The sequence below is a fragment of the Apodemus sylvaticus genome, chromosome 3, assembly GCF_947179515.1.
Source record: "Apodemus sylvaticus chromosome 3, mApoSyl1.1, whole genome shotgun sequence".
In the NCBI taxonomy this organism is placed as follows: Eukaryota; Metazoa; Chordata; class Mammalia; order Rodentia; family Muridae; genus Apodemus; species Apodemus sylvaticus.
The window spans coordinates 70,496,982-70,514,489 of NC_067474.1; the positions used below are offsets into that span (position 1 = coordinate 70,496,982).

Genomic DNA, 17,508 nt, shown 5'->3' on the forward strand with positions numbered 1-17,508 from the left:
CTAGGTGATTCCAGGGCTGGGGTGGCGTGGGAGAGGCTCAGGAAGGGACAATGTGTCTCCCCACTGTCCTCCTCCCTCCCTTCCCCACTCAGCTTTCTGTGGCTAACTTAGGTTTGCCATAGCAGTGTTTGGACAGAGAAAAGGAAAGGAAAGTTCTTTTCTTGCATGTTTCCTGGGTCACCCTGGGCCATCAATGTGCCTTCCGCAGACTTCCAGGTCCTGCCTTCCCTGGTAACTTGCCCTGGCTCTGTTATCACGGGCTCCCCACAGCTGTCTACACAACGCTGAGCCCAGCTCTCCTGCTAAGCACTTGTCACAGCATCCTAGCTTTAGCCTTAGTCCACTGCACCCCAGAGTCTAGTCTGAGAAGACAGAGAAAAGAATACTTAAAATGTATTTTATGGGTTTAGTAGATTTTATTATTTTGTTTTAGAGGCTAAACTATTGTCAGAGCAGGGAAGATATGTTATATCATATGTAAGTTATGCCTTACAGATTCCAAATAGAAGAGAGGGTAATGCTCAGATAGGTGGATTAGTCAAAAATATGTGTTCATAATTTTGTTATCATATTTTGAACCGCAATTTATTTAATAAGTAAATCTATTACTCACCTCAACAAGCTGTTCTTTCTGCTCAGAGAGTTTACAGGCATACTCAGCCAACGCTTCCAAATTTCCTTCTACTCCAGTAACTTTTAATGCTTTTAAAACCACATGATCAGCATGGAATTTTAACAGGTCGCCTGCCAGCTGCATGGCTGTACAATGGAGCTGAAGAAGACAGTGAAAGGCATCAGAGCAGGGAAGGAGACAGAAACGTTCATGACCCAGCACCTGAGAAGAGCCTCAAAAACTACAGAAGAACTACAGAAGAGCCCCGCAAGATGGTGAGAAGTGGAACAGAATTAAGAGTTGACTACTCAAGGTCTGGAGAGATGGCTCAGCTATGAAAAGGGCTGTCTGCTCTTCTAGAAGTTTGACTCCCGGCAGCCACATGGCAGCACACAACCACCTGTGAACCCAGCCCAGGGGATCTGACGCCTTCCTCTGGCCTCTTCGAGCACGAAGCAGACACTTGGTGTCTAGATATATGCATGAAGGCAAAACAGCCAGAGATAAACATTTTAAAAATTTCAATGTTAAAAAAAACTTCAGTGTTCAGATGACTATAAGGAATATCTAATAGAGGCCTATATCATCAAGCAGGCCCTAGGGGGCAGTAAGACAGCTCAAGCAAGGCCTGAATTTAACTGCCAGTAATGAATACATAAAGGAAACAAAACCAAAAGGTGACAGTTGGGGTGAACAGCTTCCCAGTGTGTACAAAGGTCTTGGTCTAATTTACAGCATTTAAAAATATAATTTTAACTCATTTCTGAAAAAGCATCGCCGTGAGAGCCAATGAATACTGGGTAAAATCTTATTAAAGACCTATGTCATAACAGGACAGCTATGGCACCTGGACAAGCCGGAGCCAGTACTGGCCGTCAGCAGGGAACACTCTGGGTGTGTGCTCCAGAGCTCTATTCTCCAAGCACCCTGGGTTCTGGTGTGTGTGTGTGTGTGTGTGTGTGTGTGTGTGTATTACACAGCAGGTGGTTTGGGATTTGTCCAAATAAAAGGTAAGTTTTAATAAAAGCATCACTTTAAGAAAAACCTGACTATGAGTTAAGCCTGGTAGAATGAATAGGTGCCTTGTCTCATGGAAGTAAATGGATGTAGAACTTTGTATAAAATAAACAGCGGAACTGTCTGCACTTATCAACCAAGTCAGAATAATCACAGCCAAAAGGCACTAAGCTACTTTGCTGTGTGTCACAGAAGGATTTTAAAGGAACCAATTCAAACAGCAGGGCCTTAGAGAATATCTAACACCATGTCTTTGTGCAACTTGTCCACAGTGGCTGAGTGTCAAGGTCTTCTAGCTCTTAGGAAGGTCATGAGGACAACTCATTAGCAACAAAAGGGGAAGAAGCCAGAACAAATACCTGGTTCCTGCCAGCCATTTCCAAGGGCAGCTTTTCACATCCTTAGATTAAAAGACTAAGGCTGATGTGGTAAGGAAATGAAGCCTGGAGGGAAGTCACCCGCCTGCCGCCAAGGGTCTCATGCAGTTCTCACAGCTCAGCATTTCAACATTTAATTAAATCTTAATATGAGGAAATCAAACTGTCAGGGAAAATCACATCCTTCTACACTTAACAGGAAGCTTAAAGAAGGTCTCAATAGATCGGTCAGTCTCTGGTTAAAATGTGAAACACACCACCCACCCACATACAGTGTAGAAACAAATACCCAGAACCAAGTTTCACTTTCTAGAGACTTGGACCCACTTCAAAAGCACAAAGAAATAAACAAAGCAGAGATAAGGATGGGGAGAGGTCTGGAGAGGAGGTTTGGGGAGGGACAGTTTGACAAGGGAGTTGCAGTATTGATGTGTAGGGACACAGAACTTCTGGGGGAAAAAAGCCCTCTAAAAAGCACCCATTAGAGACAAGGTCAGTGTACTATCTCTACAGTACAAAGCCATAGTGTAACTGCGTCTGTCACTAGGCTATAGCTCAATGGTAGAGCACTTCCCTAGTATACACAAGGCTCCAGTCCTAGATCTCCCAAAACAAACAACAACAACAAAAACTGGTTCCAGACTGTGACACAAAAGGGCACAAGTCACAGAAAACTGTCCCTTCCCAACTTCCTGTCTTCCCTCTTTGTGCCTCTGCCTGACAAAAATCAGTATCAGCAGCCACAGCGCAGAAAGGCAAAGGAAAGAGACCCTGCGCTCCATAAAAGTCCTAGCAGGGCAGGGTGCCGGGGAGCGGGAGGCAGTCCTCCCCCACATGGACAATGGGACAGCAACTCTGGAAGGGACCTTCAGGCTTTCACTGAGAACAACCCAGGGCTTGGACATCTGCACCCAGGGCCAGACAGCAAGTAGTGAGGCTTCGAAGGCACAGAGGCCGAATGTAGCTGCCCAGCTGTGTGATAGAGACAGTACATACTACACACAAATGTGCAGTGTCCCCAGTCAGTGCCGATGGAACCAGAGGGCCGTGGGGCAGTATGAACACGCCTGACGGAGAAGTGACCTCAGGACTGGCAGCTCCGAGTGCTCAAGTCTGTCACGGGTGAGCACATTTTCCTTCCAGAACAAGGAAATCTCAACTCAAGGACTTTTATTTAAAAAACAAAAAAACAACTTTAACTTCAATGAGGCATAATTTATATACAAAATGTTCCCACTTTAAAGGTACAGTTTGATGAGTTTTGCAGGCACATAAGCCATACAACTACCTCTAGAGTCAATGTTTCAAACATCTCCATGGATTCAGAAAGGCCAGCTCTGCCACTTTGCAGTAAATCCCTCAAATTTCTTGATCCCATGAAGCCACTGACTGATCCCATCGTTGAGATTTAGTGCTTCCTTACCTAGAACCGTTTTCTAAATTAAAGTGTTCGCTCGCTCTTCAGGGTCTTCACTCTGTGCGGTGCGGTCTGTGATTCATCCTATTGCTGTGTTGCTGGGCAGTATTTGGGAGAGCTATCTTACGTGCCTACCGACGGCCCTTGGTGGTGGACATCTAGGGGGTTCCCAGCTATTGTGAATAAGGCTGCTGTGCCCACTCCTATGTGAGCTTTGAGAATAGTGTGAGTGAGTGGTGACTTCACACTGATGCCCACAGGGAAAGTCAAGCGTTGTGTGGGAACACACTGATGCGCATGCGCTTGGCATGTGTCCCACGGCATGAGGCTGCGTGTCAGACGCCTTACCTCTTTCCTCAGCTCATCCAGGCTGTGGCTGAACTTCAGAACAGCGAGTTCCAGCTCCTCGGCCGTGCTCTCTGTCTTCCTGCTTTGCTGGAATTTTGAGAAGTATACACGTAGGTCACTTTACCTTTTTCATCTGTTACTCCTAACCAAATTGTCACTATAAATTATAGTGCATTTTAATACAACTTGACGATAGTATTAAAAGTGTTCTTTTTTTCTTTTTGTGGTGTACTCACAAAGCCAATGCTCTACCACTGAGGTACACTCCCAGACCTATTTCTTCAATATACCTTTTTATGGTTACAGTAGAAAATAGAATTTTAGTTATTTCATTTTATTTTCCACAGTAACTATAAACAAGTGATTTTTCAGAACCAAATTATCTTTAAAAATTTGCATCTAAAATTAATCTCTTTGTTTCTGCCTAAATGTCTACCCTTTTGTTTTTAGCATAGCTGAATGCTAATTCTATTTCTCTCTAAGGAGCTACACAAGCCTTTTTTTCTCAGGGAACCCCCGGGTCACCCATCTAAATCAGGCCTCTTCCTGCAGCTCAGAACCACATACTTATGGTTTTTAGTTCTTCTTTGTTTGAAGTCTACCTTTCCTGCTGAGACTATGCAAGCCACAGGTAGGGATTCAAGTCTCTCAACCAGCAGATCAGCATCAATCCCAATGCCTTCTGGGAGCCTTCTCAAGGCCTTTCGCAATTCTAACTTCACTCTCTGTCGTGCCCTCGGCGTTGGCTCTATCAGGAAACTTAAGACGGGTTCTCTGTACCCTTGCTCCACCTCCTCCCGAACCGTTCTATACTGTACAGTCAGGGTGGACAGAGGGAGTTCTGGCACCTGGCAGGGGAAAGGCATTCAGTTGCAACTGTAGGAAAATAATCGAGAGCACTTCTAGCTCACAGGCGCAGAGAGCCAAGTGGGCATGCGTGAAGTGTGTTAGATGTGGAGCTGGTAGTAACAAAATCCATCTCCAGCCTGAGTATTTCATCACAAGAAACTTAGTATTCTGTGTTGTGCCTACGAGTCATCACTAAGGCACCCTCCTTTTCATACTACAGGGTACATACACAATTCAAAGCAAAGCAGTGCTCACAACTCATACCATTCCATTAAGACAAGGCTCCCAGATAATATGAAGTGTAAGAATGCCAAGGAAATATCCCCCAAACCTGTGACTTCTCTCTACTCTTTATATAAAGTGCCAAAACATGCCTTGGACCTCTGCACACACACACACACACACACACACACACCCTTTCTGAAATCTACTGCTATAATACTTGGGACAAACTTTCTGTGTGTAACACCTCTGTAGTTTTACCCACCCTGCTTGAACAGTCTCCCTTGTTGAAAGTATGCTACCCAGGCCTCTTAAGTGGCTGCTGGCTGCTGTAGATCAGGAGTCTGTTTGAGGGTGTTAGACTTTTATCCACCAGCCAGGTCTACCCTGATCTTCATTGCATCTAGACTGCAATGGGCGTTCTAAAACAAGTCTGTAAATCAGCTGTGCTTGGAGTTAAACAGTGCACAGCAGAATGGCACCAGCAGCAAACGCATGTCTCAAGGACCTCCAAAAGGTTCATTGCTCTGCTCTCCACACTAAAGAAGCATTTGGGAAAGGAAATTTCCAGAAGTGAGCTTGGCAGAAGAATGGGGAGAACAGGGAAACTATAGATGGTGGTGAAGACACAGACTGCAGCCTGGCCCAGAGGGGACTGAGCAGCCTGAACCCAGCATGCGCAGTGAGCTGAGGGGAGCACAGTTCTGCCCACTGGAATTACAGGCGGAAAGGGATAAGGCGTGCTTGTCATGCTCTGACCAAATTCATAGTCCTTCCACATCTCTCCAATCAGTAGGTGAAAAGCTACTGCCTAAGATTTACTTTAATGAGCACAGTTCTTACGGCTTGCATCCAAACAGAAACGAACTGCTGCAGTTCTGTCCTCGCCTGGGTAGACAGCTCCAAGATGCGTTCCCTGTGCTCGTGGCTCGTGTAGGCAGAATCAGTGAAGTCCTCCACGCGTTCTAAGACGACCTCCAATGTGGCAGAAAGGTTCTCTTTGGACTCAAAGTAAACATTCTCCCGAAGAGCTTCAATATTCAACTGAGAGCAAAGGGACACACATCCATGTAAGCATCCCGAAAATGGGCTACAAGTTCGAAAAGTATCCTGAGTTGTGCTGGCAAGGCTTAGGAAGATTGCAGCCTGCATCCAACTGTCACTATAATCTCCAGTCACCTGGGAGGGCACTTTGTTCAGAAGCCATCAATGGCTATGCAAAGTCTTGTTTCAAGAGCTGTTAATATAATCACCTTCCCAGGAGATCAGAGAACATTACGGCGTAAAAAGCACCAGTGTGTAGAATTGAACACAAACAACAAACCAGCCTCCAGGTAAAGCATCGGCAGATAAAAAATTACTCAGGCAAAATTCCAGGGAGGTTTGCACTCAAGTGGGAAGGTGTGCTGAATATAATAAAATCTTTAAAAATTACATGGATAATAAGTAAGAAACAGACAATGATGATTGAGATTTTAAATAATTGAAACCTAAAAGTTAATCATGTACAATTCACATCATTTATGTTATTGATTTTTATTTTTGCCTTAGACACTGTGTGTGTGTGTGTGTGTGTGTGTGTGTGTGTGTGTTTAAATAGCAACTTAATGAAGTTACACTGCTCTTTTTTAAGGCTATTAAACTTTACATAGACATATCCACTTATTCACAACAAGTGAAGAACAGAAGAAAGTATTAAATTTCTCTCTACAGATTATTTTCTCCATCAAAAAGAAACTGGTATCAAGGCAGGCACAGTGTTCCATGCCTGTAATGCCAGCAGTCATAAGGCCGAGGCAGGAGAATTACAGTTTGATATCCGAGGCAGGAGAATTGCAGTTTGATATCGGCCTAAGCAACATGGCTAGGTCCCATGGTGGGATTACCTCCTCAGGCAATGGTCAGCAGAGAGAACAGTTCTCTCTACAGCTTTCTTTCACTCCCTCTTCTGACCTTAGCCTTCATCTAAGGTCAAGGTGCAGTGAGACAGAAAGAATATGATGTCCATCTCAGCCCTACTTTTTAATGGGTGTGCAACCCTTAGCATATCAGGTAACTTTGCAGGGCCCTGGTTTTCCCATCCTGAAAATAAGGTCACTATACTAAATAATGCCATAGGACCCTCCTGATGAGGAGTCAGACTTCCTGTAATCAAATCTCAGGTCTGGGGCTGGAGAGATGGCTCAACAGTTAAGAGCACCAACTGCTCTTCCAGAGGTCCTGAGTTCAATTCCCAGCAACCACATGGTGGCTCACAACAAATGTAATGGGATCTGATGCTCTCTTCTGGTGTGTCTGTAGAGAGCAATGGTGTGCTCATATACATAAAATAAATAAATAAATCTTAAAAAAAAAAAAAATCTCAGCTCTGGTCTGAGGCAGCAAGTCCATCTCATCTCTGTCTCTCGGTCTCCCTAACAGCACCCTGAAGAGAATGGCAACGGTTCTTGTGAGGAGTCCACACTTAAGCACTCAGACTGAACTGGCCCAGAATGAGCACTCCAAATGTTAGTGGGATTTACTGTAGAGCTAGCTATAATGCTGGTGTTACTGCTCAGCCTCCATGTGTGTGCCTCTCAGACAGGAAGAGCAGGGATCCCAGCAGAGACTGTCCGCTGCTCATAATAACCACAGGTGGCTCTACATGGAGGAGTCTGTCTAAACCCAGAGCTAGCGGTACAGGGCTGCTGCTATAAACAAAGACCTGTGTTGTCTGTCAGCACAACCCTGAGCCTGTATTGCTCACCGTTAGGTTTCCACAGAGTGGCATTATTAATTACATTAAAGAAATATGTTTGGTTTGGGTTTTTTTTGTTTTTTGATTTTTAAAAAAATATGTATAAGTAAGTTGCCTGTATGTACATATGTGTACCATGTGTCTGTGGAGGCTGGAATTGGGCACCAGATGCTCTGGAACTGGAGTCACAGGCAGCCATGAGCTGCCATGGAGGTACAGCAAATGCTCTGTAAGAGCAGCCCTTGCTCTCAACCACCGAGCCATCCTTCCACCCCTTGAGATATACTGTTTTCTGTGAAGTACTACTCTGTTTAAAATTATGGGTATGGTACGAGATGCAGGCGGGGGGAGCTGCACGTGAGTATGGGTACCCAGAAACTAAGAGTGTGTCAGATTCCCTGGGGTTACATGCGGTTGTGAGCCAACTGACCTAGGTACTAGGAACCTAACCTTGGTACTCCTTGAAAGCATCCAGCACTCTCAACCCCTGAGCCATCTCTCCAGCCCCCGGGTGAACAACTCTAAATCATCACACAACATATGGACACTGTACATAATGATGCTCTCTTAAATGAGAAAGGAAAACAAGCCAAACCTACTCTTTATTCTTACCTTCAACTCTTTGATGCCAGTATAAATGCTGACAGACGAGCCGTCGGCCTCTCCGCTGAGTCTGCAGTCAGTCACGATCTCGATGACCTTCTCCAGGGCTGCTCTCATCCGGTCAAACACTCCTTCTTTGTTTTTATGGGCTGACTCACAGCTGGGGTGCCTGAGACATGTCTTCAGAACAGTTGAGGTTTTTATTTTAATAACAACTTGTACCATAACACATTAAAAAATCGTAGAAAGAACATGCCATGCTAATAAAAATGGTTCTTTACCCAAGTCTCCTGGGCCCCTGGCTCCCCCAGCCGCCTCTCCTCACTAGTGTGGAAGCAGGATGAGTAAAAAGTGACAGGAAGGTTAAGTGAGTGACCAGAGAGCAAAGCTGTATCTTCAAACATCAACAGTGCGTTCATCTTAATTACGGGGATGGAAAACCCGACGCCTTTATCACAATTAAAGCTGTCTTACACAGCGCTGCCTCACACAAGCACGAACCAGAAAGGAGTGGGGCAAACTGGACAAGGTGCCAGATGACAGTGGCTCCATCTTTCACTTTTAAAATGTGATATAGATGAAGACATACTCCGGGTTCTAGATCCGAACAGAACATTCTGCCTCTGCTTGTGGCTTCACTAGTCCCAGCACATCAGTAAATACTTGCAGAAGAAAAAGCAATTCTCTACAAACACAGATGGAGCCATTTACCAGCTCATCCCTGAAATGTACCAATTGCTGCTTGGAAACACGCAGTCCTGGCCCATCACTTTATAAAAGTAGAAACGGAAAGGAGAGGCCGTGAATTCGTGGGAGCGACCAATGGAGGCTGCATTCCGCACCCTCCACCACTTCTGCTTAACCAGGCCTGCCTTGCCCAGCTCTTACTAGATTATGCGCCTGCCAAGCCTGCAGAGAGTGCCTGTGCCTGGCAGCTCTGTTCACAGTAGATCCACTCTCTGCTGCTTAGCTGCTGAATCAAAGCAGGCTCAGATGTGGGAGCTGGGGAAGGAAGGCCAGCATCCGTGATCACAGTAACAGATTCCACTTGGTTCTAAGTTACCATTTTCATCTCTTCAAAACTACCACAGAGGGCTGGTGTGAGGCTCACTGGTGGAGTACGTGCTTAGCAGAACAAGGTACCGAGTCCAGCCCTCAGCATAAGAAAAAGAACAGATGAAAAGAACTGCAAAACTCCCGAATCAGCTGCATTTGCCCAGCTTTTTCTCACCACAGACTGACGTGGCTGACACCGAAGGTTCTTCTCACCTTGGAGGCTGTGAGGAGCATCATGGTGCCCTTTTCAAGCACGGCCCTCGCCACAGCCATTCTGGCCTTTTTCTTCTCATCTTTTAAATCCTAGAGATGAAATAAAAATCACTGGGTAGTCTAAGATCATACAAGCAACTCGATCTTTTAAAAAGCCATTCATTCATCAATAATAATGTTCAAAAGGCCAGTCACATCATTCAGAAAGGAGCTGAGAATGTTTCCTGGACCACCTGTGCTTTGGTGAAACAGTCACATCACCCACGCTTTCACTCTGAGGTCACTGACCTCTCCTCTCACGCCCTCTAAACCAGACGCTCCTGGGGCAGAGGTTTTGGAGTATGGGCTGTTATACCCCAATATCCAGTTATGAGAATCTGCAGGTCGCTGGGCAGTGGTGGTGCACACCTTTAAGCCCAGCACTCGGGAGGCAGAGGCAGGCGAATTTCTGAGTCCAGAGGCCAGCCTGGTATACAGAGTGAGTTCTAGGACAGCCAGGGCTATACAGAGAAACCCTGTCTCGAAAAAACAAAAACAAACAAACAAAAAAAGAGAATCTACTGGGTATGAAGAAAGAAGTTGGATGATGGTATGTTTAGCATATTCTGACCAAATTAAGGAAGAAAGGGCTTGAACTCTTGATGCAAATACTAAGAAGTCTATGACCCCAGAAAAGCGGTTACCAAACACCCCTGATGGGTTAAATTTAACAGGTACTTCTGCCAGTATGGTGGTGCATGCCTTAATCCCAGCACTGGGATTAAGAAGCAGAAGGATCTCTATGAATTTGAAGACAGCCTGGTCTACAGTCAGTTCCAGGCCAGTCAGGGCTTGTCTTCAGCCAAAATCCACAAGTTTAAAAGATTCTACCATAGCCTTACTGGACATGGTAGAAATATTCCTTTACCAATATTATCCAGACCAATGTTATTTTCTCTTTTGATCTTTGAGATAGGGCCTTACAATGTAGCACAGCTTACCCTGGAAATTACTAGGTTGCTTAGTTGACCTTAAACTCACAGTGTTCCTGTCTTAAAAATCTCAAGTGTTGAGCAGGGCAGCGGTGGCCCACATCTTCCCACCACTTGGGAGGCAGAGGCAAGTAGAGCTTTGTGAGTTCAAGGCCAGCCTGGTCTACATAGCAAGTTCCAAGACAGCCAAACATAGAGAAACCCTGTCTATAAATAAATAAATAAATAAATAAATAAATAAATAAATAAATCTCCATTTAAAGAAGGAGGAGGAAGAGTAGAAGAAGAAGAAACATCATCCCAAGGGCTAGGATTATAGGAGTGAGCCACCATGCTGGCTCCATACCAGATTTCTAACTACAAATCAAAATAACAGTGGAAGTTTCCCAGTTGCGTGGCCAGCAGGAAAGAGCCAAAAAGAGTCTCACGGGCTTTGGAATCTGAGTCATGCCACACTTGCCCAAGTGATCCAGGAAATGGTAGATGATAAACTGTCATAAAAATACTTTATACTAATAACCTTTATAGGGAAGAGTGGGGGGTGGCAAAGAGAGAGGCTGGTGAGAGAAAAAGAAATGGAACAGAGTGTAAAAGAGCAGCGGCTTCAGAGCAGAGCACAGACAAGGTGCCACATAGGTGCTTTTTAAAAATGTGTATTACATTTCTCTGTTGATTTTGTGCACAGGTGCACATGTGAGGATGTGTGTATGTCTGTTTGCATGTATCCATATGTGCTCACAGGCATGCACGGGTATACACAAGCCATAGCACCCATGTGGGGGTCAGAGGACAGCTTGCAGGAGTCAGTCATTTCCTTCCACCACGTGGTCCCTGGGGATTAAAATCAGGCAAGCAGCTTTACCTGCTCAGCCATCTACATCCAGCTTTCTTAGAGACAAACAGTAGTCCCCAGCCTGCCATTTTCCAGGCCCTTGTCCATCTCCCAACCATAACTGCAACCAGGAAAGCTCCCAGAGGCACCTCAGTTCCACGGGTCAGACCTAATGGATTCATAAGCAAACACCCAACTGGACAAGACCTATTCTGGACATACTGTGGTTGTCCACCTCCTCAGACTTAAAAGTGTTGGTCTGAACTGGGGAGTAGGTCCCAAAAAACAGACATCAAGTTGCATTTGAAGACTGACAGGCTTTAGGAATAGACTTAACCAAACTCCGTCCATTAGCAAAGTGACCTTAGAAAAAAGTCCCTTCACCTCAGGTTAGGTTTTCTTTTCTTTTTTTCTTTTTCTTTTTTCTTTTTTTCTTTTTTTTTTTTTTTGGTTTTTTGAGACAGGGTTTCTCTGTGTAGCCCTGGCTGTCCTGGAACTCACTCTGTAGACCAGGCTGATCTCAAACTCAGAAATCTGCCTGCCTCTGCCTTCCAAATGCTGGGATTAAAGGCTTGCACCACCACTGCCCAGTTAGGTTTGGTTTTCTTACATAAAAAACACCAGTAGCAACACCCAATTTGCAGGGGTGCGTTGAATATTAAAATCAATCATGTATATTAAATACCTAACATAATACAGCCAATGCAAATGGAACAATGTCATGTGTTCTTAAGAACAAAGTCATGGATGTCGTGAATGAAGAAGTCAGTTCATTATTTAAAAAGATGACATTCCCTCCCAAAGTAAAAGGTCTACATTTATGTGAAGACATCTCAAAGTGATAAGTACATACATTTTGTCTGTCTCCCGTCAGATGTGCAAACTCCACCATTTCGTTTCCAAACTGGCTGAATATCTGAACAAATTCCTGAAAGCTGTTTACCTTCTCTAGCCCATCCATGGTCGCAAGAACCTGCAAAATAGAGGATTTCATTGTTGGGCGGCGAACGAGAGCGGCTGAGTATTCCAGAGTTGAACAGAGTGACGGGAAACGGGAGGCTCGGAATTCTCTACACAGACCTTCGTCTGGTTCTGAACTCATGATGATTCTCCTGCCTCAGTCTCTCAAGAGTTGAGATTATAGACACAAGAATGACAACCCCGTCCCTGACCCCAATCTCAATCTCCCCTTTTAATAACAGTACTCTTACAATAAGACTCTGGGAAGAATGTACAATCACCTCTGATTAGAATCCTTCAGTGACTTTCTGCCTTTTAACAGACTCCTCCAATTCTCTCAGGAATACACTGGGACCTGGGTAACACCGTCAAAGCCACATTTGAGCAGTAACAGCTCTGCTCATTCCTTCATCTTCACACTGGACTTTGACTGAGATCCTCCTCTGTGTATTTAGGGTTTTTGTTTGTTTGGTTTGGTTTTTTGAAACACAGTCCCTAATCCAGGCTGACCACACACTCCCAATTAAATGCAGGATGACTCTGAACTTTTTTTCATTTGAAGTACATGTGCATATGGTCATGTGTGTGAACAAATGTGTGTGCAAGTGCATGTGTGTACACATATGTGGAGAACAGAGCTTAACTTTGGGCATATTCAGTAATCTATCTTCTTTATTGTCTGAGGAACTCACCTATCTGACTAATCAGAGGCTAGAGAGATGAGGCAAACTAAGTACATCTTCTTTCTTTATAAAGTACCTAGCCTTGGGCATTTTGTCATAGTAACAGAAAGCTAACAAAGGTAGTAATAAGAACTAAGAAGGCAGTGAAGAGAAGAAAAAAACAAAAACAAACAAATCAGAAACCATACGGGTCGTTGAGAATGAGAATTAGAAGAACCCCAGTTTGGAAGAAAATGGAAGGGAGGTAATCTACAGAGTGAGGAGCGGGGTGAAGTTAGGATTCACAGTGGAAAAACTGTTCACATCAGTCAGGAGCTGCTGTTTAGACTAAATACAGTAAATGCATGGAAAACATTTTCTGATTGCTTTTTCCAAAATAATTACTGAGTTTTGGTCAGACCAAGATAGGTTAGAAAAACACAGATATCCTGTGTTTGCTCATTTTTTAATGAGGCTGTGGAGGGCATTTGGCCTGCTAACCTGCCCAGGCAGCTCAGGAAACACAGGCAGTTTCTACAGATAAGAATGACTGTGCACTGAGCCAGCCTCCCTCTCAGACGGTGGCTCTGTCCTCTGTCGTTGTCTCCGTGTCCTTTTTCTCTTTAAGCTTCCACTTTCTGGTTCACTCTCCCACTGAGGGAATGCATCTCTGCCCTAGGGAATCTCATCCCATTGCCCTCCTCCTCACCTGGGGATTATGGAAAGCAATGGCCCTTGGTTCCCGGTGATCCAGGGCACGGCCACTGTCTACTGGAGGGGAAGAGTTTAAGTTCCATTCTTAAATTCTGTAATTCTTCAGAGAGACTTATGGATGCTACATATGGGAACTTTGTAGCTGTGGATAATTATAGTTTCAGAGAATTTTTTTTAAGGATAGGGTCTCATGTAGCCTAGGCTGGTCTCAAACTTCTATGTAGCTGAGGCTGGCCCTGATCTCCTGATCATCCTGCCTCTACTTTCCATATATGGTGCTGATAATCGAACCCATGACTCAGTGCATGCAAGGCAAACATTCTATCAACTGGGGTACAGCCAGAACCCAGATGATTTACATTTGTCCTTAGCTTTTAAATTGTAACTCTCTGACTTAAATAAAAACAGGAAAAAAAAAAGGATACTTGTCAGCTAGGTCTCTACCACATACAACACTGGCTTAACTTTTCTCCCCAAATTGCATACATTAAAGGCTTTTGGCAGTAAGCCTCAATAAGATTTTTATTATTGTTGTTATTAAATAAGAAACATTACTTGCATTTAAAAGTTTGGGCCTAGGGCTGGAGAGGTGGCTCGGTGGTTAGGGCCACAGACTGCTACTGAGGAGATCCCTGTCTGATTCACCAGAACCCAAAAGACAGCCCACATCCCTCGTTAACTCCAGTTTCAGCTGATCTGGCGCCCTCTTCTGGCCTCTATGAGCACCAGGCATGCACATGGTACACAGGCTTACATGTAGGCAGTCATTCCATAAAACATAATTTTTTTAAATGGAAATAAATAAAAGCTTAGGATTCGTAAATTGGAGATGGTAGGTGTAGAAAAACACACCATTTCAAACTCTAGGCAACAGGTACTATAAATAGTTACCAAGCATTGTCAAATTACCTGGATTTCACCTCACAAGGATTCTGAACCACCAGACACAAATGTAGCCACAGTGAGTACCTTGTTTCTCGATGTCACTATCTGCTTGATGACTACACGATCTGCCAGCAGCAACACTTTTGTCACTGAGGAGAGCAGCAGCCTGGCGGCCTGCACGACTCCTGTTTTGTCTGTCAGAACTGTGACCTGACCATCTGATTCCAAATGGCTCCATTTGGTCACATCTGTGAGAGAGGCGATTGTTTCACCTAAAAAGGGGAGATTATGTTGGGAATGAAAACGCAAACAAAAGACAGACTTTACTCTCATTTCCCATGCATTTTAACACGGGGAACATCAGGAATGAGAAGCAGCTCTGCCTCAGAAGGCTCCTGTGATGCTTTTTATAGCGAAACAAAACAAAGAACAACAAAAGCTTACACTCTCAGAACCATGACAAACTGACTCAGTCAAAAAATACAATTTGTCTTTCTAGTAGTTTGGTCAACCACACAATCTAAAGGCTGCCTCTCTGCAAGACAAAAGAAAAGTCCCAGGAGTGAGAACCAAAGCCTTAAATCCAGAGCAGTGAGCAGGACACCGTGCCCAGGCCTTGGGGCAGGGGTGCAGAGGCGGGCAGAGGGAGGTGAGGAAGGGAGGGAGGGGTAATGTCAATCTCCACTACCTGTAGAAGCTTGGGTTTGGAGGGACAAAGCTTCAGCCCCAAGGCTTAACACCTTCAATAAAGGGAGGTGGGGCTGGAAGGACAAACTACAGATACTTAAGAAATCTGTCTGCAGATCTGCCTGGGGAGGGGAGAGAAGGTGAACCAAGTAAGACCCTTACCCTGAGCCACCCTGGACGACCGACTGACCGACAGACGACGGCAGGGTTGTTAGTGATGCTTGTTTGGTTTAGTTCTGTTCTGTTCTGTTCAGTTTTAAGACAGGCTCTCACCACTGTGCAGCCATGGCACTATGCAGCCAAGTTTCATGGCTGACCTAAAACTTGCGGTGTAGACTGTTCCCTTTTATTTTATTTTCTAATTATTTACTTATTTTATGTATGTGAGTACACTGTTGCTGTCTTCAGCCACACCAGAAGAGGGCGTCAGATCCCATTACAGATGGCTGTGAGCCACCATGTGGTTGCTGAGAATTGAACTCAGGACCTCTTGACGAGCAGTCAGTGCTCTTAACCACTGAGCCATCTCTCCAGCCCTGTTGTGTTTTATAAAAAAGATAAGGAGGGAGGGAATTTTTTGGTGGGGGTACGGTATGGTGCGGGGGAAGAGGGAAGAGGGTGCCCCAGCCGAGGCACCCCTTCCCCCTGTGAGGTAAACTCTATAGAATAGAGTTTATTCAGGGTGTAGGAAGGGGAGTTGAGAGAAAGGCAGAGAAAGAGAGAGAGAGTAGAGGACCAGAGGCCAACCATGAGCACATGAGGGGGAGGGAGAGAGGAGGGAGAGGGTAAGGGAGCAAGGGCAAGAGAGCGAGCGGAGCCGGGGCAAGCAGCCCCCATAGTGAGTCAGGCACACCTGGCTGCTGCCAGGTAACTGTGGGGCGGAGCCTAGACTAAATGCCAACATAAACCAGACTAGCCTCAAACTCACAGCTTCCAAGATGGGATTAAAGGTGTGCAGCACCATGGCCAGCTTAATATTTTTTAAAGGTTCATATACTTATTTTTATTTTGTTATATGTAGGGATATTTTGTCTATATGTATGGCTATACATATACCACATCAGATCCCCTAGAACCAGAATTACTGATGGTTGTGAACCATCATTCAGATGCTGGGGGTCAAACTCAGGTCCTCTGGACGAACACCCTGTGCTCTTAACCACTGAGCCCTCTCTCCAGCTTCAGATATTTAAACTTGTTTTGGTGCCCAGGGAAGACCTTTCTAGGACACAGATTTTCAATCCTCTAAAACAATCCTTCCTCCAAATGCCACCAAATTGATTTCTAGAATAACAATTATTATTAAAACTACACAAAAAGCTGTTCTTCTAAGAAATGAAGCCAAGGTCTGTGTTGTGATGGTTTGATTACAGTCCCATGTAGTCTCCAGAATTTGAACACTTAGTCCCGTTTGGGGGGTGGAGAAGGTGTGGCCTTGTTGGAGGAGTTGTGCCACTCTAGGTGGCCTCTGAGGGTCAAGACTTCCACATTTCTTTTTCCTTTCTTTTTTCCTTTCTTTCCTTTCCTTCCTTTCCTTCCTTTCTTTCCTTTCTTTCCTTCCTTTCTTTCCTTCCCTTCCTTTCCTTCCTTTCTTTCCTTCCCTCCTTTCTTTCTTTTCTTTCTTTCTTTCTTTCTTTTTCTTTCTTCCCTTCTTTCTTTCATTCTTTTTTTCAAAACATGGTTTCCCTGTGTAGCCCTGCCTATCCTGGAACTCACTCTGTAGACTAGGCTGGCCTCAAACTCAGGTGTACCACCACTGCCCTGAGACTTCCACATTTCTACTTTCTCAGGTTCCTGACTGAAATTCAAGATACAAATCCCCTGTTCCCTGCTCAGACCACCAGGCCCTCACTCCACCATGGACAAGATCTAACCCTCTACTCTTTCTTCTGTCAGTTGTGTTGGTCATTGTGTTTTATCACAGTTGTATAAAAGTAATTAATATAATGTGATGCTTTCTAAAACTCCTTACTCATACAGTTAATAAGACTTTTTAAATAATTTTGTTTAAGATAAATTTGGACGTCCTAAAATATATATATATATATTTATATATCTAACAACTGAGTTTCTCGCAAAAGGTCTATTATTAACTTTATTTTTTGGATTTTCCAAGACAGAGTTTATCTGTTAATCTCTGGCTGTCCTAGAACTCACTCTGTAGACAAGGCTGGCCTCAAACTCAAAGAACCATCTGCCTCTGCCTCCTGAGTGGTTAATTTTATTATATACATACAAATGTCCTAGTCATTAACATAAAAATCTTAAGTAAAAAGTATTAGGATCTTTTCAGATGAACCATGGGGGACACAAAACAGTTAATATTTAGAATGGCCAGTTGCTGG

General features: G+C 44.4%; 1 protein-coding gene across 2 annotated transcripts in view; it reads right to left on the reverse strand.

Moving 5' to 3' along the window:
* The window catches only part of Ctnnal1 (catenin alpha like 1), a 54,580-nt gene that overhangs the window by 18,506 nt on the left and 18,566 nt on the right, over positions 1-17,508 (reverse strand). For both annotated transcript variants that reach the window (XM_052176518.1, XM_052176519.1), the window contains 7 exons: positions 14,561-14,748; positions 12,109-12,228; positions 9,453-9,542; positions 8,193-8,363; positions 5,687-5,887; positions 3,773-3,859; positions 614-772 (listed from right to left, as the gene is read on the reverse strand). In XM_052176518.1, the coding sequence (XP_052032478.1) occupies positions 614-772; positions 3,773-3,859; positions 5,687-5,887; positions 8,193-8,363; positions 9,453-9,542; positions 12,109-12,228; positions 14,561-14,748 (1,016 nt within the window). The remainder of the gene's footprint in view (positions 1-613; positions 773-3,772; positions 3,860-5,686; positions 5,888-8,192; positions 8,364-9,452; positions 9,543-12,108; positions 12,229-14,560; positions 14,749-17,508) is intronic.